Source organism: Leptinotarsa decemlineata, unplaced genomic scaffold, assembly GCF_025532065.1.
Source record: "Leptinotarsa decemlineata unplaced genomic scaffold, Ldec_3_MD MMD2_tig00000010_RagTag_RagTag, whole genome shotgun sequence".
Classification (NCBI taxonomy): domain Eukaryota; kingdom Metazoa; phylum Arthropoda; class Insecta; order Coleoptera; family Chrysomelidae; genus Leptinotarsa; species Leptinotarsa decemlineata.
In genome coordinates, this window is record NW_027412538.1 from 12,618,501 (window position 1) to 12,641,947 (window position 23,447).

The 23,447-nt window shown below is 33.1% G+C and overlaps 1 protein-coding gene across 1 annotated transcript; it reads left to right on the forward strand.

Moving 5' to 3' along the window:
- The first annotated feature begins 2,673 nt into the window (after positions 1 to 2,673).
- On the forward strand, positions 2,674 to 15,518 carry LOC111510200 (uncharacterized). The gene is made up of 3 exons (XM_023166097.2): positions 2,674 to 2,915; positions 8,480 to 8,632; positions 14,442 to 15,518. The coding sequence occupies exons 1-3, from the start codon at positions 2,864 to 2,866 to the stop codon at positions 14,672 to 14,674; spliced, it is 438 nt and encodes a 145-aa protein (XP_023021865.2). The 5' UTR covers positions 2,674 to 2,863; the 3' UTR covers positions 14,675 to 15,518.
- The last annotated feature ends 7,929 nt before the right edge of the window (positions 15,519 to 23,447 follow it).

Consider the following 23,447-nt stretch of genomic DNA (forward strand, 5'->3'; position numbering starts at 1 on the left):
GTAGAAAGTTTGCCAAGAGATGTCCATCTCCGGACGCGAAGTTAGTGGCAAACTGAAATTAGTGGCAACGTATGATAATTTTCTCCAAATTCTGCAGAGCCTACTCGACCGTAAATGTGTGTTCACACCTCTCTCTCTTGCTCCTACAGTAATCTACAGAACATAACTCTCTTCTTTTCTATCTTCACTGACTTAAACCTCCCTCTCAACTTCCGTTCGTCTCGCTCGATCACACTTTTCGTAACGCTCGAGTCACGCTTTCACCAGCTTACTTACTCCCCAAGTCAAGTGTGCGTAAATAAGTTTCATTTTAACAAAAGTTGTAGCAAATTTAATCCTCTACAATATTGATGAGGAATACTAATTTCGAAAATTCTAAAGGAAACGGGATATTTGCAAATAATGTGCAAAAAATCGATTTTTGTGACCTTTGGCCAGATAGTGGCGTACATCCTACCATATGTGGATTCTGATCCGTGGGTTGGGCTACCTAACGGACGCATCCTCAGGTGGCGGATAGGGGAACGGCCAGGGGGACTGGAGGCCCTGTCCGGGAAGCCAATATGGCTTTACGGACGAGGTCGCTACATTTATTTTACAACCGACAACACCTGCTGCGCTAGGAACGTAAAACATCGATACCATCTCTCTTTGACTCGATTATGTCACACGCGTCTCTCGCTCCTAAACACACATACAAATCTTTATATGAAATATTAATTCTTTCCCAAATCTACGTATATTTTTCTATCTTCAACATAATAATGACGGTTACAACTTCTCTAACATTCTACGGAATTCAAAATGCGGTCAAGTATATAAAATGAGTTGATTTCGGTCCCGAAAAAACTTACGCTGTAAATACCCATCCTTCGCAGTTACTTTCAATATCTTACGTTGGTGTAGAGGATGAGGACAATGTCTACCACGCAGACGTCCTGGGTTCGATTCTCATAACTATAAACTTTTTTATGACGTCACGAAACAAAAATGTGCTGAGCGAGAAGCTGTGCTGAGTTATTTATTCCACAGAAGATTCAAATCTCCCGCCACAATGTTCTGAGATGTAAAAGCGTGTGCTCTGATTGAATGGCGAGTTGTATGACAGTTTGAGGGCGCAACGTGACAATTTGGTACACTCTGATTGGTTCACCGCTGGGTGACAGGAGCTGAGAAGCAGCCTGGCTGGTGTGATGACGTCACTGCCTGCCGTCTGTCTCGCTCAATCCGGGGGACCCCTACTACCCCCCAAAGGCCTTTGCAAAACATGTCATCGTGGACCAGCCTACCCAAGCTAAAGTGTAAGGAATCGTGCCGACAGCTGAATGGCCGCAGAGTTATTTGCGGTCACGAATGATCCCCTTGGGGAACTGTGCAAAACCTCATTTTAATCAGCCTACCTCTTGTAATGCGGGGCTCTGTCAGAGGTGACCAACTCTTTCCTTGCTATGAATGTGGCTGGACATAGCAGATCACCTTCAACAGCAAGGGCACTTCCTGCGGCAAGCACCAAGAGCTCCGCCTTGAATAAAGGCAAAGAACCGGCTGCCCCTGCATGAAAGCTTCGTCACCTCCTAGTGACCTGTTCACCTTCCTGGAAAGGACAGGATGGACGGTGACCTAGGAGGACAACTCCTCGGGAGGATGTACAATGGGTAACATGTGGCCTAAGTGCTGTGAGTCTACACTCACTCCCTACAGATACCAGATACCAGATATGGGTTTTGAGACAACTTTAAGAATGTCAAAATACTTTATACGAGTTCATAGCTGGGTATCTCAAATTCCAAGGTGATCTGACTAAGACAACTGGACCAATAACAGGCCCATCCCATTTGGCCAAAACACCTGACCTGAGCCATTATACGTTATACCTTCATTCGTCATTCTTCTGAATCAGCCACATATAAAGAGTTGTGAAAATAGAATTTCATATATGGGGGTGAAAATTCTACCAGGTGATATATTATTATAAAGGGTGTTCCTTTGAAATATTAGAATTTTCAAAGGTGTATATCTACAAAAAAAATAATGATAGGTTGTTATTTAAACTATGGCCCAAGAATGTCCGTTACGTTATGGAATTATATATTTTTTGCATATTTCATTGACAACGCATTTGTATTCTTCCGTCGGCTCAACTGTAGTAATTTATTGAAACTTTCGAACAAATATTATGCAAACCAACAAAAAAGCGAATCAAATTAGAGGACTTCAATTTATATCGATCCCAGCACTTGAGAGAAATATTTATTGAATATGAAATTGTGTATTGATGGCTTATTTGCCGGCACCCACTTCTAAACATTTGTGGGCCATTTATTTCGATGTCGCTTTGTTGTTGGTTAATTTAGTCTACATAAAATTGAAAAGTATATCAGGGAATCACCGATACGGATATTCTAGATGACTCCAAGCGCTGTTGACGTTAAATAAAAACTACATACTTCAATGATCTACGTGAACCATTGAATCCTTACTTGTTCAGCTAATTATATCTATTCAAACCTCATTTCTATTCACAGTTTTTGTATTTTCTGTACTGTACCAGTAAGTAGACATCTTCACGGTTGTCTGAAATTTGAATTATTACTAATTCTGATGAACGGTAGTCTGACTAGAACTATTCATTTAAAATTCTCGTAGATTTGGCAACATGGCAACAAGTGCCTTCCAAACCGCTCATTTTCTTCGGAACGGAGCTCCTACTCTTTCTTTCATCTGTCTCCATTTTAATTCATTCATTCCCATTCGTGTTCTAGTTGAGCATATAGTATAGTGGCATTCATAGAGGAGCTTTTGTGTAGTGCCAAATAAAGTATTATCAAGCAAATTTCAACGTGTAGGTGTAATATAATAAGATATGGCTCCCATCTTCCACTGTATATTGGCTGTGTTCCTTGGAATCAACGCAGGTGAGTTGGATATATGTTTAAATTATTAGAAATAAGAGTGCAGTGTGTGATGATGGGTTAATAAAAAATGTTGATAGCGATTTCGCTCACGATTTAAACTAGGTTTCAGCACTGAATATTTATTATTCATCCCTTGAGTGATCAAGTAGGTCAGGGTTCCTGCTAGGGCTGACAAGGTCTAGCTTCTTAGAATAATATATAAGAATAAAAAGAAGCTTCCACTATTATCTTTAAGAACGTGATTGTACCGTTTCTATCTACAAGGAAATCACACCAATACTAGGTTATTGCTTTTTATTGTGGGCTCTTATGCATTCCAAGTATTTTCAGTCAGTTTTAAAATTGTTTTTCCGGAATAACTAAAAAAAGAGAATATTGAAAAAGTCCAGTTACGTCTGTATTTGTTTCAACAATTCTGTTTGTATTTAAGAGTTGTATATTTCTTCCCCTAGTAAGGGTGGTTTCACCCCTGAAATGTTGAATAGGATGAAAGATCGAGTAAGGGTTTGCTGCTTGGAGATACATTCTTAGTCCAGTCATTTTAGGTCGATTTAGGCCTGTATTTCGGAAAGTTGACATACCCAGCTGTCAATTTGTATAAACTTCGTATTTTGGCATCATAAAAGTGTTCTCAAAATTCATAAATGATTCGACGGCCGCAACTTGAAAAATTGGGGGTCAAAAGTCAAAAAAACCGACTTCTTGCACATTTCTGCCAATATCTCTTTTCCAATGGGTTTTATGCTAATTGTATTCAATATTGTAGAGAATTAAATTCTTTATAACTTTTGTTTCAAACATTTTTTCATTCATTTTGAATCGTTTTTGAGATAGAGGGCAGCGCGAGTGCAGATTAAATATTATTTAAAATCAACTGGTTGTCCCGATCGAAAATGATCAAGAGATAAATGAACTGATCATTTATCTCTTGAACAGGAATTGTTTTTTAAAAAAGTTGGTAAAGCAAAGTTGAAAACGGAAATATACTCCTCTTAGAGTTTCGACAAATATTCATGTTCTAAAAAACTCATTTTGTTTCTTCACGCTTTAAGCGGCTGTGATACGACTTCTGCGCTCTTGAAAAAAGAAAAAAAAAAGTTTTTAAGAATATTCGAGAAACTATCTAATTTGAATGAACTTGCCGCAGCATTTGAAGAAGAAAACTGCCTGGTTTAAAGATTATTTGATAGTGGATTGCAAACTTTATTAGCTGTTTATAATTCTCCAAAGTCTGTAGATACTATCGATCATCTTCGTTATGCACAATATGTCAAGCTAACAAAGCTCAATAAACCTGTGCAGTTATCAAATATCCCACCAACAAGTAGCAGCTCACCAACATTTTAATCGTGTTTATTACCAAGTTCAAACTTGGTTAGGACATGATTTGGAACCCCAGGAATGGGGTTGGATAATGCGTAACGGATTGCTAGAACCTATTGTGACCATTTTACCACCTGCTCCAAATGAGTTACTCAATACGATATTCTGTAACTGCAGAAGTGGATGTGGTTCAAGATGTGGATGCAGGAAAGCGGGGTTGCATTGCTCTTTAGCTTGTAGCCAGTGTAATGAGCAAGCTTGTCTCAATGATGTACCATATGAGACCGATGTTGACGAAGATAGGTCCTTTGATCCAGAAATAATGAAAGAATTGGAAACAAATCTGGGTGAAGATGACAATGAAGATGATAACGGCCTTGAATTTTTACAGCTGCGAGGAGACGACGACGATGAAGAAGAAGAAAATTGAAATTAAAACTCATTATTCTGTTAATTATTTTTTTTTATTTTGACATTCACAAATGTATCAAATGAGATTTTTTGATAAAAATATTATTTGAAATTTAATTTCTTTTCTATTCATTTTTATTTATTAAAGAATAATTACTATAGATTAGATTCAAATTATAATGTAATATATATTTTTCTCTCTACAAATTTATAACTACACGGGCAGGTAAGTGTTATTAAATAAATTGATAGTTAATTGAAAATAAATAATTAATGAAAAAAATATTCAAATATAATGTATTTGTTGATGGAAAATGAAAATTATTCATAATTATTTATTAAGTAATAATTTATAAACCTTAAATGAGCTGATTTCGATCGGAATAACCAGTTGATTTCAAATAATATTTAATCTGCGCTCGCGCTGCCCTCTATCTCAAAAACGATTCAACGTATGAAAAAATGTTTGAAACAAAAGTTGTAGAGAATTTAATTCTCTACAATATTGTTAATAAAAACAATTAGCATAAAACCCATTGGAAACGAGATATTGGCAAAAAAAAACGTGCAAAAAGTCGTTTTTTATTGACTTTTGACCCCCAGTTTTTGAAGTTGCGGTCGTCGAATCATATGTGAATTTTGAGAATACTTTTATGATGCCAAAATACAAAGTTTATACAAATTCACAGCTGGGTATGTCCACTTTCCTAGGCAAACCCCCTAAAATGACTGGACAATTTAGGGTAGATAACATTGACAAAATTATAATCTAATATTACTGGAGTTTTTTCCCAACACCAAAATGTTATTTTTAACACCTCGACACGTGTTTCGTGTTGAGGTGTTAATCTTCAAAAAGAAAGATTAAACAGAAATCAGAATTCTGCCACTTTGATAATTTCAATTTGAAATTCTACTGCATAACATTCCAGACTCTAGTTTTCCATCAATAAAATGATTCATTATCCCTTCAATTATATGCATACCAATACACATCGCCTCTAGTAAATCTGATGCCTTCATATTATCTCGAGTTTTATCACCGATTTCATTAAATTTTATAACTTTATAGTAGTAGTATAACGTACTATTGTTATTTTCATTTTGGTTGGGCTGAGGCCTTTCAGATGAAAGTATTGTTCCACAAAACGATGACCAATTCTCTCCATTTTCACAAATTCACCGAAATCATTCGCTATTGATGCCTGCCAAACAAATACTAAACAACGCAGCGTCTTCAAACTTGAAACAGATGCTTCATAGATTGTCTACTTCCTAATACAGCGATATTTTTCACACAACTACCGCCATCTCTTGGTCAGGTCGGGTATTTCTGGGACCACCCTCGTATTTACTTCTCAGATCATACGATGAAAATTAGTAACGCTATAACATCCTTCGATGATTGTGAAAGTCAAGGTAATAAGGGATTGTACATAAACAACATGCGTTGTGGGCTGGTTGTATTCAATAATCTCTAGTTAACACAGAACGAAAATGACATTGAAGTGCAAGTTAATGAATAGAGTTCGTACAAAGAGGATGGAAACGAATTCGTCAAATATATGAGGTTCATATTCCATGAAAGTAATTTTTTGTGGACGAAAATCAGTTTTTCATCGACAATTGTGGAAGTTAAAAATACCCAAAAAAGGTCGATAAAAATGAGGTTCATGTATTTGCATTGAAATTGCACATTTGCACAGAAAAATCCATGATAATAATTATAGAATTTTCATTCTAAATTTTATTCAAGACGCGAGTCGCAATGTGATAGATAGATAGATAGATTTTAATTCGATCAGGTTATGAATATTCATTTGACACAAGTCATAGACCGTTGGTACAAATTAGTGTGCAAATAGAGATAACAATATAAAAGCAGCATAAAAAAATATTATTGAATATACAATGCATTTCTTTAATATCCCCTCCCCTTTTCTTTTTTGAAAGGAATTAAATTAATGCATGAATACTTCATTTTGAAGTGAAATTGACAGAGGAAAATTTCAAGATGGCGGCTGGGCGCCATCTGGGAATTGAATGATACATCATTTTCGAACTCCTGACAAATACTTCACAACCCTAGAATATGAAGTCAATATCTGTTTGGTCTCAAAATCTTGCTATCAGAATTATTATGTTTTTCAAGTAACTCTTAATTTTTTAGTATTTAGCCTAGAGTTGCCAGCTCTAAAATTTGTCCAACAAAACAGATGTTTTATAGCATTATTTTTATTTTATGTATTGTTTACTAATCTTGTTAAAGTTATTTAATTTTTCATTATTCCCAATCGGGGTTTTACAGTTGGTTTTCTTATGTACGGGTCCTTTCTAATCCACTTTTCCTCATAAAATTCAATATTCCCGAATATCTTTTCCTAAACAACCCGAATATTTAAGCCTATTTCCACGTAAATATTATAAACTACAAATCAACTAGGTATTCAATTCGTTTGTTTCTTATGTCCCTTATCTTAGGACTAGCCCGCTATTGTGACTTGTCCTACCTATGTTAATCCAACCCTCTGTCATCCCTGCAATGACGAATCTGACCCCTTCTCTAACTATCGATGTGAGACATTGCCATTTTTGTAAAATAATTCAGTACATTTCAAACCTTGTAAGGGTACAGTAAGAATTAAATCTTGTCTTGTAACAGTACATCCAGCTGGTTATTTTTGTTATCCTATCGTTTCACAAGAGTTCTTGTAATTCTTTTATGCATTGAGCATTTCATACTCACTATAAAACAATCCTAGGTCAAAACAATATCTTCACCTAGTACAAAACGGCGAAACATTTGATAATTTCTTGAAGTTAAGTTATTTTTTGTTTATAAAAACGACAAAAATGTCAGTACGACAATGAACATCATTGTTCAGTTAGAATATTCTCATTTAGTTTTCGGTTTTCCCAATATCCAGAAAAAATTAACGTTTGGGCAGGAATATTGGGAAACCGTATCGTAGGACCCCTATTTATTGATCAAAATTTGACAGGGGAACTGTATTTGAATATGCTGGAAACTACTGTCATTGGATTGGCCGTCGAGGTCCTACAGAATGGCCTGCCCGCTCACCAGATTTGACACCTTTGGACTTTTGATGGGGCTATTTGAAGCAAAAGGTGTACAAAACTGAACCTGCTTCAATATTGGCAGAGAATAATAAATATTTGTTGAGATATTGACGTTACTGTGTTCGAAAATGTTCGGTGTGAAATATTGCATATGCTGTTCATCTGTCAAGGCAACCATTTCGAGCATCCTCTGACCTGATCTCAAGCTCACTACCTCATATTATATAGTTAAATGTCAATGTATTTTGGCAATTATTAAAAGTTCCGCGGTTTTGTAGTAGTTGGACTTCCATTGTCTAATATAATATAAATTGATTTGAAAACCCTGAAAGAAAACAATTAAACAAGAAACTGAAATTACAAAGAAATAAAAATTGAAATATTAATAAAAACTGAAAAATAAAAATTAAGAGATTTCAAACCAGTTATGTCACGACGTTTTGATTGTCAGTATCCACAATCGTCACAATACTCTCCTACAGCGTCATCTGCCCGCAAACAGATCAAGCAATAATCGATAGTTACGTACAGCGCCATCTGCCCGCGAATAGATCAAGCAATAATGCCGATAATTCTGTCAATTTAGATCCCGAGCTTGAGAGTTAGAAACAAACATACATATATACAGGTGAAGCTAATATAAAGCGCGTAATGTAAAAAATTAAGGCTATTTAGCTTCATCTGTTGATCAATTAATGAGTATGATAGAAAGAGAGAGTGGCGACATACTTCAATCGTTTTTTTTTCAGTCCAAGGCCTGAAATGTTATAACTGTAATTCAGAAAATAGCGTCCAATGTAAATGGGGATTCACTTCTTTCACTTACAATACCGAAGAGTGTGGCAGTGCTGGAATTTTTGACAGCGTGGTCGGACCAAAATGTTATAAAATAACAGCTGAAAGTAAGTACTAACATTATTGTATAGTGATATAGGCTGTTCACGTTGAGAAGAGAATGACGTCATTTTTGGTAATTTTGTGTATCCAACATAACAACGTTAAAATTCTCACTGAAATGCGTTCAGCATCAATGAAACTAGTAACATTTCATTTTGTAAGTTTCTCACCTGAAACTGTCAGTCTTTTTTTTCTTTTCAGAACTAATACTTCCTTTTAATAAGACCCGCGTATATACAGTATGCTTAAATCATTGTCGAAATAGTCTCAACAAATATTTAAAGTAATTTAATAGTAAGTAAGGATAATAGCAATGAAACATATCAACAGTTTAAAAAAAAAATCGAAATAGTGCACATGTTGGCAACGCCGTAACTTGTCATCTTGTGACGTCATTCTCTTCTCAACGTGAACAACCTATATCAATAAACCCTAATACATTTGGGTTACATTTTATTAGATTGTTTCAAAAGTTTTGTCTGTTTTCATGAATCTAGTTCAAACTGTACTATTTAAGTGAGTACTTATTCATTTTATTCGAAATAAGCTCCATTTGAATCAGTACACTTTTGCCAACGTAACACAAGTCGACTTTGTCGAAATTATTCGTTTTCATTTGTTTCAAACTATCGACATTGTTTTCAAACTTTGACTCCAACCATAACTTAGTGAGTTTACAACTGAATATCCAGTCCATAAATATCCTGACCAAAACTAACCTTGCAGAAAATTATATATTAATTAGCCTGAATTAGCCCATTATAGTATGTTCTATTATAATTCAGTACATAGAAAAAGTGCTTAACTTGAAAAGTCGTTTTTCAAAATTTACTAAATAACATATTATTGTAAATATTTTCGAAATCAAAAGCAGCAATGAAATTGGACATCTTTTAGAAAGAATTCTATAAAATTTTATTCTTCCAATAGCTCTTCCGATATATATTCTGGCTTTTGCAATTATTTTTGTCCTTTTCTCTTCAGCTGTAAGTTATATCTCTCTCCATCAAGAACGGAGCTTTATACACTTTAACACCCATTTCATCACTCAAATGTCGAATCAAAAAACGTCTGTCAAAAATGATCACTACAGTAAACAATATCTCCACTAGGACAAATCATAGTGGAGATATTGATAGAATTTTGATAGAATTTAATGTTATTTGAATGTTTATAAGAAGAGAAAGTATTTCCTTGATGTCTGAGATTGGAAGGAATTTCCATAGATAATTCAGTTGCATCTAGAACAAAATCAACATTTTCACTATCGAAGTTTTTGAAACATAATGGTACCTCTTGTATTTTTCTACTCTCAGAAATCTGATCCCCACGGATGCTAATTATTTGGTGATACATAAATTGAAACCAAGTAGAAAATACCACAGCTACATATGATTTGCTTAAATTACAAAAATATGACATTTCTACTAGGGTAAATTCTCTTCTTAATCTAACGAGTGTCAAGAACAATAATTTATCTTTATTAGATATTTTGTCCATATTGTCTCCAACCTGTTTTTTATTGTATATCAACGACTTATTGGGGAAAAAAACAAGAATTCAATATATTGCTTTGCTGACGACAGCATACTTTTGTTACTTCTCATGTGAAAACGAATTTCCACACCTTTTTCAAGTAAAAAAGGTACACTTCCTCAACAACGCTGGAGGTGATCGTTTTCGAGATATTTACAATTTTCTATGTTGATGCTTATTACTTAGCCAAGTGAAATTACTGAGAACATTACAAAAAGTAAGTATGTGGTGGATCTCGTCAAAATAAACTTCTTCATAAAAAATGTTTATCGAAAAATCATTCATTTTCGAGATACAAATAACTAAAATTGCAAAAAACTTATGACTTTTGAAAAATTTCAACAATTTATCTCGAAAATGAATGATTTTTCGATAAAAATTCAATTGGAAAAAGTTTATTTTGACGATATCCACCACATACTTAGTTTTTGTAATGTTTTCAGAAATCGTACGCAGCGCCCTCTAGATGTTACATGAAAATCAATAAGAATTTATGATTTCCCACGGCAAAAAACCCGGGTACCAAATTTCTTGCAAAAACTTATTTTTCGCAAAAGTTATATTTAAAAAACGAACAAAAAATTCAATTTCAACACCTTGTATCTCCAAAACGAGGCATTTCCGGACACAAGTTTACATAGACTTTTTTCTTGAAATTGTTTCAAGAATACGTCACTTGAATATTTTATCGTACTTATGTTACACCTTGTATACAACAGTAAGTTTCCTAATTTGTTAAATATACGAAATTCACCTACCCGGTGACTGAATACATTGAATGTAGGACGAAATATGGATCAGAAACTATGAAAGTAGTTAACAAACTTAAATAAATTCAAAAGAAAGTTCAATACAACTGACTTATTAATCATATCGAGTGGTCCAACGAAAAGTATGCACCTTGCTTTTCTCCTTTTTTTGTAACTTAACGCAAAAATGCTCGGATGGGTCAATTTTGCTTTTGAGGGGGACACATTTGAGATGTATTTTTCTACCTGTGCCTTCAACCCCCTAGCGAGGGTGAGTAACAACCCTAAAATTTTGAATGGAAAGTGGGGTCGAGTGATATATCATTTGAAAGGGCACAAATTTCTCTTTCCAATGATACCTAATTTGTTCAGCACTTGCTGAAGTAGGATTCTACTAAGTCAATTACACATTTCAAAGTACTGGGTTGTAGTTGTTTTTCTTCATAATACCTACATGTATAAGTGAAATACAACAAATTAGGTATCATTGGAAAGATAATTTTGTGCCCTTTCAAATGATATATCACTCGACCCCACTTTTCATTTGAAAGTTTAGGGTTGTTACTCACCCTCGCTAGGGGGTTGAAGGCACAGGTAGAAAAATACATCTGAAATGTGTCCCCCTCAAAAGCAAAATTGACCTGTACGAGCATTTTTGCGTTAAGTTGCAAAAAAAGGAGAAAAGCAAGGTGCATACTTTTCGTTGGACCACTCTGTATATCAATGACAGTAACTTGACAATTCATGTTAGAAAAAATACAATGTGTACGAAAAAAGTTTAACAAATTCAGAAAATGAACTAATTGGTCAAAAGTCAATGAGCAGGTAAATAATGGACAGACAGCAGGTAAATTTTGAATATGAATAAAATTATTGGCATTATGAAAAAATAAAATGGCGAGTGGTTAACCTCTTGTTGGAAATAAAGTGTCTTCAAAAATTAAAAAATTATTCAAATTCTCAGTTGACTCAACAACCGTTCTTGAAAAAAGCAACGATGCACTTTAATGAAATTGAATGTGTTTATTGCCAAGTATTTTATCTTTACCACAGCTGACATCATTTCATCACGAAATATGAGTTGTTTGTAACTGTAGCTAAGCAAATTCAGCAAAATAATCCAAGGATGTGAGCGATATGTGTTATGACTATATTTTATGGTTATTCTGTTTACTTAATGATTAGGCGGAGGAAGTTGATATTCAAATATCGGCACCTCTATAATGACAAATCAGTTTTATACAGGACGTTACGAAAATGTATTTTCTCACATGGAAATTCAACTTTGAAGTCAGACTGCATTTTTGTTTTCTGTATACTATCTGTTGATCCCATAAGCTAAGTACCCTAAGCTGAGTTAAGTGCCCTAAACTTTCCGCAATGTATGATAAACTGGATAGTATACATGACAGTACTATATTTGTTGGTGAAATTCAATGATGTTGATTCCAGAAAATATCATGTGAAACTGGGAGTCCCCCAGGGGTCAGTACTGGGACCACTTCTTTTCACCATTTTCATTAAAGACCTACCTACACATACAAAGGCTCACATAACTATGTATGCTGGACGACACTACAATTACAATACTTAACAATGATATTGTCGAATTGAAAACTGAAGTAATCAGACTTGTTGAGGAATTTTGATCCTGGTGTCAACGTAATTCATTAATGCCTAATGTAGATAATACAATGAATATAAATCTCCATCTTCGACTCTCAAAAATCATAAAATAAACTTCAGGACAAGAAACGAATCGAGGACAAGAAACACGCCGTGTAATTCGTTAGAACAAAATAGATACAGTTACAGATGATACATCCATTTAAGAATCAGGATGATGGAAGCAATATAATAATCCAAAATAATTTCTTCTTCTCCGAGGATCCTTATAATCTCTCTATATACTGCGTGCCTCACGGTCGATGGTAGGTTAGACGTTTCTGGAAAAAGGCAGAGCATGATTTTTCTGAAAATTTCACCTCTCACATTTCCTTACCTGTTCTATCGATCTTAAATATTTTCAGCATTGCGGCGTTGCCACTTCCATCAAAAAGTCCTAACAACTTAATTTTTTTTAATGGAACACCCTGTATATTAATACATTTTTGGAATCGCTCTGGTATTTTAATACTTTTTTGTTAATAATGTCCTATAGTTCTCTCTGTTTTCCAGATAAAAAAATAAATTGTGCTAAATATGGTCCAAAACATAGCCTTAATTGAAAAGTACATGAGTACTCTCAATTCACGGAAAGTTGATATTTTGATGAAAGTTTGGACAAACTCGAAATATTCAAATAATACCAAGAAATCGAGTCCATATCATACAGGGCGTGCTGAAATTACTATTATTTCCATTGTGCATAAAAGTAGTCAAAAGTTCATTTTTTCAAATGAAACCCCCTGTATATTACTCGGTAAATTGAAAGATGGTGAAAAATGCTTCAAGATGATATATCATGTCCCTATACCTAAATCGTCAAGTTTTCTCAATAAAGTCGCTTCTTCTAGAAACATGATTTTTTTCTTAGAATTTGGATTTAGGTAGCAGTGGAATTATCAAGCTTATAGCAGTTCGGTTACTTTTATAAGTAATTTACAAAGAGTTATCGACGGTGTTTCGAATCATTTTCCAAAATGAATGCAAATATTGATTATTCAAACGAAGTTCTTATGAAATTATTTATTATACACGGACAGTGTGATCAAATCATTGCCAGAACTTGTAGAAAATTCAACCAAATGTATCCTGAATTAACACCAATGAACGAGAGGAAGTTTGTAAGATTACAAAATAATTTCCTTAACTATGGCTCAAAGTTTCCAGGGAACAACTGTACCAAAAATCAGTCATTTCTAGGTAAAAAGTAATATTTTGTGGTCTAAAACATGGGAAAGTACAGACAATAACATAAGAACTTCGTTTGAATAATCGATATTTGCATTCATTTTGGAAGATGATTCGAAACACCATCGATAACTCTTTGTAAATTACTTATAAAAGTAACCGAACTGCTATAAGCTTGATAATTCCACTGCTACCTAAATCCAAATTCTAAAAAAAAAATAATGTTTCTAGAAGAAGCGACTTATTGAGAAAACTTGACGATTTAGGTATAGGGACATGATATATCATCTTGAAGCATTTTTCACCATATTTCAATTTACCGAGTAATATACAGGGGGTTTCATTTGAAAACATTAACTTTCGACTACTTTTATGCACAATGGAAATAATAGTAATTTCAGCACGCCCTGTATGATATGGAGTCAAATTCTTTGTGTTATTTGAATATTTCGAGTCTGTCCAAACTGTCATCAAAATATCAACTTTTCATGAATTGAGAGTACTGATGTACTTAATTTCAATTAAGGCCATGTTTTGGACCATATTCAACACAATTTATTTTTTATCTCGAAAACAGATAGAGATAGGTATAGGACATTATTAACAAAAAAGTATTAAAATACCACCGTGAGTCACGCTGTATATACTGTATACTATAATCTCTCCTCTTCTTCAGGTAAAGATGGCAGGGAATATATTGCAAGAGGATGTCTACCACCAGCCACTTTTGGTTGTTCGGCTATGGCAAAAGCAGTTGGATGGTTTTCCTCAAGCACTAGCAATGACCCCCATAGCTTGGAAAACCTCAGCTGTGAAACTTGCGAAACTGATAAATGCAACTCCGCTGAAAAAGTTGTCGCTTTCACCTTCATTGCTCTGATTTTGTCCGCCGTCGCATTTTTGGTCTAAATGACGAAAAAACATTCCATTTAATCATTGCTATGTTCTATTGTTTTTGCTTGATGACAGTGGAAGAGAAAGTGATCGAATGTGAGGACAAATTATTCTCCAAGAAGTTACCATTCCTTTGTAACATATTTAATCTAGAGCTTGTTTATATGAAATGTTAGGTTTTAGGTGATCTCATCAGATAGTGGTCACTTTATCTGATGGAATTTTTACGATTAGTAGCTTTAACATGTAAGTTGGATGTGTACAACAGTTTCAAAATATTTAAATGTATTTTTTTACGAATTGAGAACCAATTGATCCTTCTTGAGGTACAAAACTTTAGGTTGTAACGCAAAATCAAATAATTGATGAGTTGTGAATGAAGTGTAAATCTTGAATGTCACTTTTTGTATGGTATTAAAAGAATCCCAGTGTTAGGAAATTGTTTTCAATAGATTCATTTCATGCCAGATGTTCCAGTAAGAAATATCAAATCGATAGATTGATGTAGATTTGAGCAAAACCTTCACAAGAAGAGATTCTGAATCAAAATTGCTACTACTTTAGATGGACACACGACCAACATACTATAAATGAACCATTCTGAAAGTTGAACAGAAGACGTCAAAGAATGCAGCTGCTTTATCCAAAATTCCGATGATTTCATCCCATGTACCATGTCCCAGTTGAATTGATTTTCAAAATTACTTTAGGCATGTAGATCCCAGTGTAAAAAGGAGTGACATCAAGGATAATCTTCCTAAATTGACTTCCCAAACAATTTTGATTGAAACTGTTTCGTTAGTAGAGTACCAAACTTTTGTATGTTTTTATTGATTGTATTAAAGTATAATATTAATAATGATAGCGTTTATTGCCCAACAGTTCCCTATTTGAAGAGCAAAGTATACATGATTGATAGAATTTTTTTATACCATTTGAGACTTGTGATGCACTGTTTGGAACCTTTGGTGTAGTAATGAATATTACTGGAGTTTTTTTCCAGCACCAAATCGTTATTTTTACACCTCGACACGTGTTTCGATCACCAAGTGATCATCTTCAAGAGAAAGATCAAACAACGAAAATGATCACTTGGTGATCGTAACACGTGTCGAGGTTTTAAAATATGGGTTTGGTGTTGAGATAGAACTCCAGTAATATACTAGAAACAGACGAAAAAAAAAAGAAAAGCTAAAGTACAAGAAAGAACATAAAATAAGAAATTATGAACGTTTCTATACTCATTGACTATATAAATTCGCATCATAACACGTTTTAAATTACACGCTACATTAGGTATGTGTCATAAAAATTGATTGGCATAAACAATAATAATAATAACTTTATTCATTCATTTGAAAGGTTCCACAGAACATGATAATAATAATAGTTGAATAAAGAAAAATGATGATGAGTGCAAAAGCACTTGCTTTGTGTAACAGGAACAATACAATTTCAAGAATTTATTGAAACAAGGATATAATATATGGATATGAAGTTAAACCTTTAACATAAATGATAGTGAAAAGCATATTATAAGGGTTCAAGATATAACTATCGACAGTGGCAATTTCAGTTACACAACGTGAAATACAATGTAAATAAAAGTAAAACTTTGAAATATTTAAAATAATGGAAAGAATAATACATACCTATACAGGGCTTTTTATGATGAGCGTTAATTAGCCATTTCTGACAAACTATTCAACGGATCAACCTGAAAATTTCACAGTATGCATAAATCAATATGACCTACACGCCTTAAATATTTCAGACGAAGCGGCGTTGTCGCTTCTACTATAAAGTAGCGGCTTCTTTGACTTTTCAAATGGAACACCCCGTATATAATATCATATTATGATTCACTATCACTTTGTCAACAAATTCATATACTATTTTCCTATACCTATCTATTACCGTTTAGAAGATATAAATTAATTTCGATATTTTTTTTACCAAACACGAACTTTTATAAATGCTGATAATCTTGAACTCTCTTGCACTAAAACGATCAAATTTGAAATGGAGTGAAATGGAGTCCAAAAATCATTCGTAAGAAGACTAAAGTGGATGATGATGACAATGGTATAACAGTTTTGGGATACTTTCATGCATTTCCAAATGCTTCTCTGCACGAGGCTGAAAGGGAGATAGGTATACCCTACGTGACAATTTGTCGAATTCTTAATAAGCATAAATGGCATCCCTATAAGTTCTACTTTGTCCAACATTTGAAAGAGACTGATTTACCTCGTAGAGAGGAATTCTTTGATTGGTTACTTGTCAAGATTCAAGAGGATGAACATTTCATTGACAATATCATATGGACAGATGAGGCCAAGTTCACAAAAAATGGGGTTTTCAATAGACACAACAGTCATTATTGGGCGCCAGAAAATCCCCATGTTGTCCGCCAAAGGGGTTTTCAAGAAAGATGACAATTCAATGTATTTTGCGCCATAAAGAATGAGTCAATTTTATATTCAGAGTTTTATGATGATAATTTGAATGCATCAAAATATGAAGATTTACTGAGGAATGGAATTCAAATGATTTTAAATAATAGACCAGGAAGAGAACGTGTATGGTACCAAATGGATAGTGCTCCACCCCATAATTCTCATTCAGTCAGCGAAGCTTTAACCGAAATCTTCGAAGACAGATGGATTGGTAATAATGGACCTTTTCGTTGGCCTCCTAGAACACCAGATGGCAATCCATTAGATTATTTCGTGTGGGGTTCCATTAAAAATATGGTTTACTCTATTCTAATAACAACAATGGAAGATATGAAATCGAGAGTTACAACTGCTTTCATTAGTTTGACTCCAGACTTGATCAGAAGCGCTCCACATGACAATCTTCTGAAGAGATTACATGTTTGTTTAAGTAGAGGTGGAGATGTGTTTGAACATATTCTGAAATACACTGACAAATAAATGAACTCATTAATTTATGGGTTTATTATTTTCAGTTCGTGTTTCAGCGTTAATAGAACTATTGTTTGAAGAGAAGTTTCATTCGATGGTTGAGGAATATTTTAATAATTATCTTTTCATTGTATTATCTGTGACTAATTGAGAAACATCAAACCATATCTGTTTTACAAAAATGAGTGATGAACAAGGAAACCATGTCAATTTCCGTTTGAAACAGTTTTTCTCGAAAACGGTTCAAAATAGAAATAGTATTATCTGAACAAAGTTAATCTAAAATTGGATGTAGAGCTCAAAAATGTTGAAATATACAGGGTGTTCCATTTAAAAAAATTGAGTTCCACTCATTTTTTCATGAGATCAAAGTATCTGCATTTTTTGAAGACCCTGTATGAGGCAAATGAAAATATGACTCGGAGTGAAGATCCTCATAGTATCACTCCACTCCATTTCAAATTTGATCGTTTAAGTGCACGAGAGTTCAAGATTATCAGCATTTATAAAAGTTCATGTTTGGTAAAAAAAATATCGAAATTAATTCATATCTTCTAAACGGTAATAGATAGGTATAGGGAAACAGTATATGAATTTGTTGACAAAGTGATATTGAATCATAATATGATATTATATACGGGGTGTTCCATTTGAAAAATCGAAGAAGCCGCTACTTTATAGTAGAAGCGACAACGCCGCTTCGTCTAAAATATTTTAGGCGTGTAGGTCATATTGACTTATGCATACTGTGGAATTTTCAGGTTGATCCGTTGAATAGTTTGCCAGAAACGGCTAATTAACGCTCATCATGAAAAGCCCTGTATACTAGTAAAATGAAATGATATTATCTAATCATGTACACTGAATTCAAGTATTGTATCTGTCAATAAAATCGGAAACTACTATCCTAGATTGAGAAAAAATGAAGTCTTAATTTTTTTCAACAAGTGAATTTTTGGTTAAGTACGAATCTCCGCAGTTACGGAGCCAGGTAAGTATATAAGAGTGTTAGAAAATTGATTTTTGTGTCTGGGGAATAACATGATCATTTTTTCTGCGGGTGTTGTGCAAGTGAGTCGGTAGAGCGAAATTTCTGTGCTTATGGTAATGGATGGTACTATTATAATAAAAGAGCGAATATCAAAAAACTTTTGCCACATTGAACAGAGTTTCAGTTGAATAATAAGGCGGTTTGGACAATATTAATTTCAGGATTTCAGAATTTCAGGAATAATGAAATGAACTGTTCTCATTAAAATTAGAAACAACAAAATAGAAAGAATGACACATCTAGTATCAAAGACATTCATTATCAAAGCTCTTCAAAATGAAAAAACAATCTCATGTAATTAGAATTCCGTACATGAGAGTTCAAAATACCTAATTAAAGTGGCAATCTCCTTAATCACTTCCTGAAATAATAGTTTTATTACGGTTCTGTGGACTGAATATATTTTCCACTAAAATAGTTGCAAAATTTCAATGAAATTCCTATATTCTACAGATGTCAAATTTTTCTTAGAAGTGCCACTACTCAACGCTAGATGCCACTGGCTAGTGCATCTAACGTTTTTTTTACAGGATAACAATTGTTCTCTATTCTGTGGTTTTTCAACAGAATAGTTTTCACAGACATTGACCAAAATATACTTAGTATTCTGTGCATTGACCAACTGTCTCATTTCTCTCCTACTATGATTAATGCAAACTCCATGAGTGGACTGAATAAAAACTGCATCTTATCGCCATCTAGAACTGGGAGGTCGAACGTATTTTCGATGATATTCTTTCGAATTCATGAAGCGACCTTTTTTCAAGCAACACTAAATTGATTCTGAATTAGTCTGAAAATTTTTCTTTTTTTATAATACAGTACACCATTTTCTGTTTTTCATTTAAATTCACTTTCACAATTTTTAGGCAGTTTGTCGACTAGCAAATCTGTCAGTGACTAAGTAAATGATATTTTTTTCGACATATGGATACAGAGTCGTCTTAAGTATTGTTAAAATTTTACAAAATAATTATAGGTCTTCATCTGTGTGTGTGTTAACAGAATATTCAGCCAAATCAAGTGAACAGTGTGTCAAAGCTCTTTTTCGGGTTTCTTTATCGTGCTCTGCAGGATTTTATGTCTGTCGGAAGAAACACAAATACGAAAAATCTCAAAATTTCTGTCAGAGAGTTTAAAGGTGGCGGTAGAAATTTATAGAGACAATTTCAATCGAAAGAAAAAAAAATTGCACAAGGGAAATGTGGCTACATGTTCTAAACTGCCCGCCAATCAGGCCTTTCAATTCAACCAATTGTAGTAGAGTAGCAGTAGTAAAGTATGAAGTATTTGCTGCTCGAGCATTTCGTCTGTTTTCGTATCGCCTTTGCTGATGTATACTGCAGTAGTAGACGAAACGTCGGGTATAAAAACCAGCTGTGGAAGTTTACACCCTTTGGATATTTTTAAAGCTCCGTCACGCGGGAACCCGCTTTGAAAAAAATCTACCTTTTTTCAGCCTACTTTACCTACAAACGATACTAATAAATGTAGTAATATTTATTTTTTTGTAGTTTTATCGGTTACTGAGAAAGACACCCTTGATATTATTCAAACTACGAAATAGAAGTGATAATGCGCTAAAAGTTTTGAAATAGGTTATACATTGATTGTAGTTTATTGTAGTAACAACACACTATCAATTTATTTCATATTGAAGTATAGCAAAAAAACTACGATAACAAGACTTCAAATCATAAAATGACAATTGTTCTCAAACTACAAATGATGGAGTTGTTTGTGGTTGAAATTAGATGTTTGTAGTTAACATTAAACACATCAGAAATGAAAGAAATAAAATCGAGTATTTTTCAACTAAACTAACTTAATATAACCTATCCTAACCAACATATGTAACCTGAAATCTGAAGTAAAAACTAACGTATTTTAGAATGATTCATTTGGAAAAAAGCATCTAACCGGAATTCCAAATTCAAAAAGGAACTCATGTTAGTATGTTGAAGATAATTCTTAATCCTGAACACGTAATATGTAATAATAGTTTCTCCTAAAATATAATCCATGTACACCACACAGTTACACTTTTATTACTAAGTATTGATTTTTGAAACCGATTTTTATTGATTGTTGAATTAATTAACCGAGATTCATTGAAAAATCCGTTACGATTCATTCGCAACGACCTGAAAACATTCACAATGTAACTGGGTGCCTGTACACGGATCATATGCAACCGATTGAGACATCCCAAAAATAGAATAAAAGCGTATCGAATAAAAATAAAACAAAATACTTTCATCGAGTAGGCAGTTCAATGGGTGCCAGATTTATTATACAATACCACCTAAAGCAGCGTTCCGTAACAGGTGTCTTGCGACCTGGTAAGTGATCTCGAAAGATGAATGAATTCGTGTGGGGTCCAAAAGTCAGTGGTGGCGAGGGCTCAACTACCTAAAAATTTGTTAAAACATGTTTTTGGATCAATCAATCCACAATCGTTTACTCGGAGAAACCACAGTTTACATAATAATAATCAGGTTTGTTTTTCTCACACGATCTTCAACTTTATCTTAGTCTAATTAGTAAATGAACAAAGAAAAATTCCATTTGAGACGGTTTCATATGGGCCGTTTTATTTCTCAACTTTAAAGTCCCCTCAGTATAATGCCATTAGCCTTTACGTGGTTCAATACGCTGCCAAATGTAGGTAAAAAGAATCACAAGTGGCAAAGTATTTCAAGATTGTGTTGAAACTATGCTTTTACAAAGATGTTATTACAGTTACCAAGATTTTTTTAATTGACAATCTCACAAACAATCAAATTCACAGTTGACGTATATATGCTTAGTTGTATATGTGTATGTGTGTATATTTGTATGTGTATGTATGTGAATATATGTTTACGTATATAGATGTAAATCTGTATTCAATCTCTTCCTCTTTTTTATCTGTACTAGCTTGTAGTACAATTGTAGTAGTAGTCTAGTTCACATGTATTTTAGTTTTTTCTTAATATCTCGAAAAATTTTCAAAATTTTGGAAATTTGAAAAAAGATTTGAAAAGATCAATGAATTTGCGTAAAAAAAGTCCCGACTCCCGACTCCCGAAACTGTATCCCGATTATTTATAATTTTTACAATAGAATTCGTGATTTACAAAAAAAACGGTTCCTTAATTTTGATATTTAGTTGCAAAAAACGATTGTTAATTAACAAACGCATTTTTAGCAACACAGAAATTTTTTTAGGAAACCATTTTTTTTTCTGAAAATCATGATTTTTTTCAATTAACATGATGCAAAAAAAAATTTTCGAATTGCTTATAAACAATGCATTTGTTTATAATAAATTGATTAACAATAGCTGTGAAAAATTAAAAAAAAAAACATTAATAATTAGTTTTCAGCCATGAGACATTGAAACAATAAAAAATTAAAAAAAAATTGTAATGTATTCTTTATAAAATTATAATTCTCAATTGTTGATAAAAAATAGAAAATAACATTTTTTTTGTTTTGGCAACGGTAATCTATTTTTTTGCCTATTAAGGATAACTTCACCAAAGGTAAAAAATGCCAGGGTTTTAGTTTGATAATTATAGGGATTTTTATATTGACTTTCAATTCAGAAAAAGTTATCAATTAACAAATTTATAATTAACGTTGAAATTGGGATAAACATTTTTTGACTGCGGATTATTATTTATTGATGTATCCCAACATTACATGAATTTTTTCATTCCTTAATATTTACATTTAATATGTTTAAATAATTTTTTTCTTTTTATGTCAGAGTGACGAAAGGCGCGCAGAAGCCAGACTACCCGCTTTTGGCTCTATTTTCAGGGCTCTGTAAAAATTATAAACAATCGAGATACAGTTTCAGTTTACGCAAATTCATTGATCTTTCCAAATCTTTTTTCAAATTTCCAACATTTTCAGAATTTTCCGAGATATTAAGAAAAAAATAAAGCCCCATTTTTTTTCACTCAATTGTTTATAACTTTTGTAATTTTCATCGGCGCATTTTCGGACCTTCCTTAAACTTTCTAGGCAAAAATACGAATCGAATGACACCTTGGTCGTAATTTTTGGACAGGGCTGAAAAATGTCACCAAAAAGAGCTAAATCGAGTACATGTGAACCAGACTATAGTCAAGTGTATCAAATATGGTGAATAAACATTATTATTATTATTGTTAAATTTGAGGTTTTATGTTGAGAAGTGGTACGGAAAACAGTTGTAAATATGTGAATATCCAAATATACTTAAATAAAACATAAAATATGAAGTATACGATAAAATTATATAAAGATATATATATATATATATATATATATATATATATATATATATATATATATATATATATATATATAAAATAACTAAAACTGTATAAAACACTCGACCTCTCAGTCGAGCGCAAATATTTGAACATTTTTTAATAAACTAAATTAATGGATTTGGTAAATATATAGTTCATTTATATATCTGGAAATTTATTAAAAATTTTACAGACTTTTGGAAGATGACACTTGTAGCTCGTGAAATAAATAAAATGAGTTTTATCGTAATTTTATTGTCAGTTTTTCATGTTCAAACCAATCGCTGATTTTGGTAAAAAAATTTTGTTATTCATAGTATAGAATTTTTTTTAATTGTCCTTACTCACAACTAAGGTAATTACGTGAATGATAATTGATGTAATTGATTCAATTTCTATTTCCTGTAGTGTTTATGAAACGATTTCACTACCGATTATTAAAAAAAATGATAACAGTGATTCATTGTTGACGGTAGATAATTTAATTCTCACTTCTGGGTAGATGCTATTATAATAACTGG

Excerpts from the sequence above, each read along its gene's own strand:
- LOC111510200 (XM_023166097.2), top strand. The coding sequence starts at position 2,864 with ATGGCTCCCATCTTCCACTGTATATTGGCTGTGTTCCTTGGAATCAAC. Across the intron at positions 2,916-8,479 it reads GTTCCTTGGAATCAACGCAG|TCCAAGGCCTGAAATGTTAT; the intron begins GTGAGTTGGATA and ends TTTTTTTTTCAG. Across the intron at positions 8,633-14,441 it reads TTATAAAATAACAGCTGAAA|GTAAAGATGGCAGGGAATAT; the intron begins GTAAGTACTAAC and ends CCTCTTCTTCAG.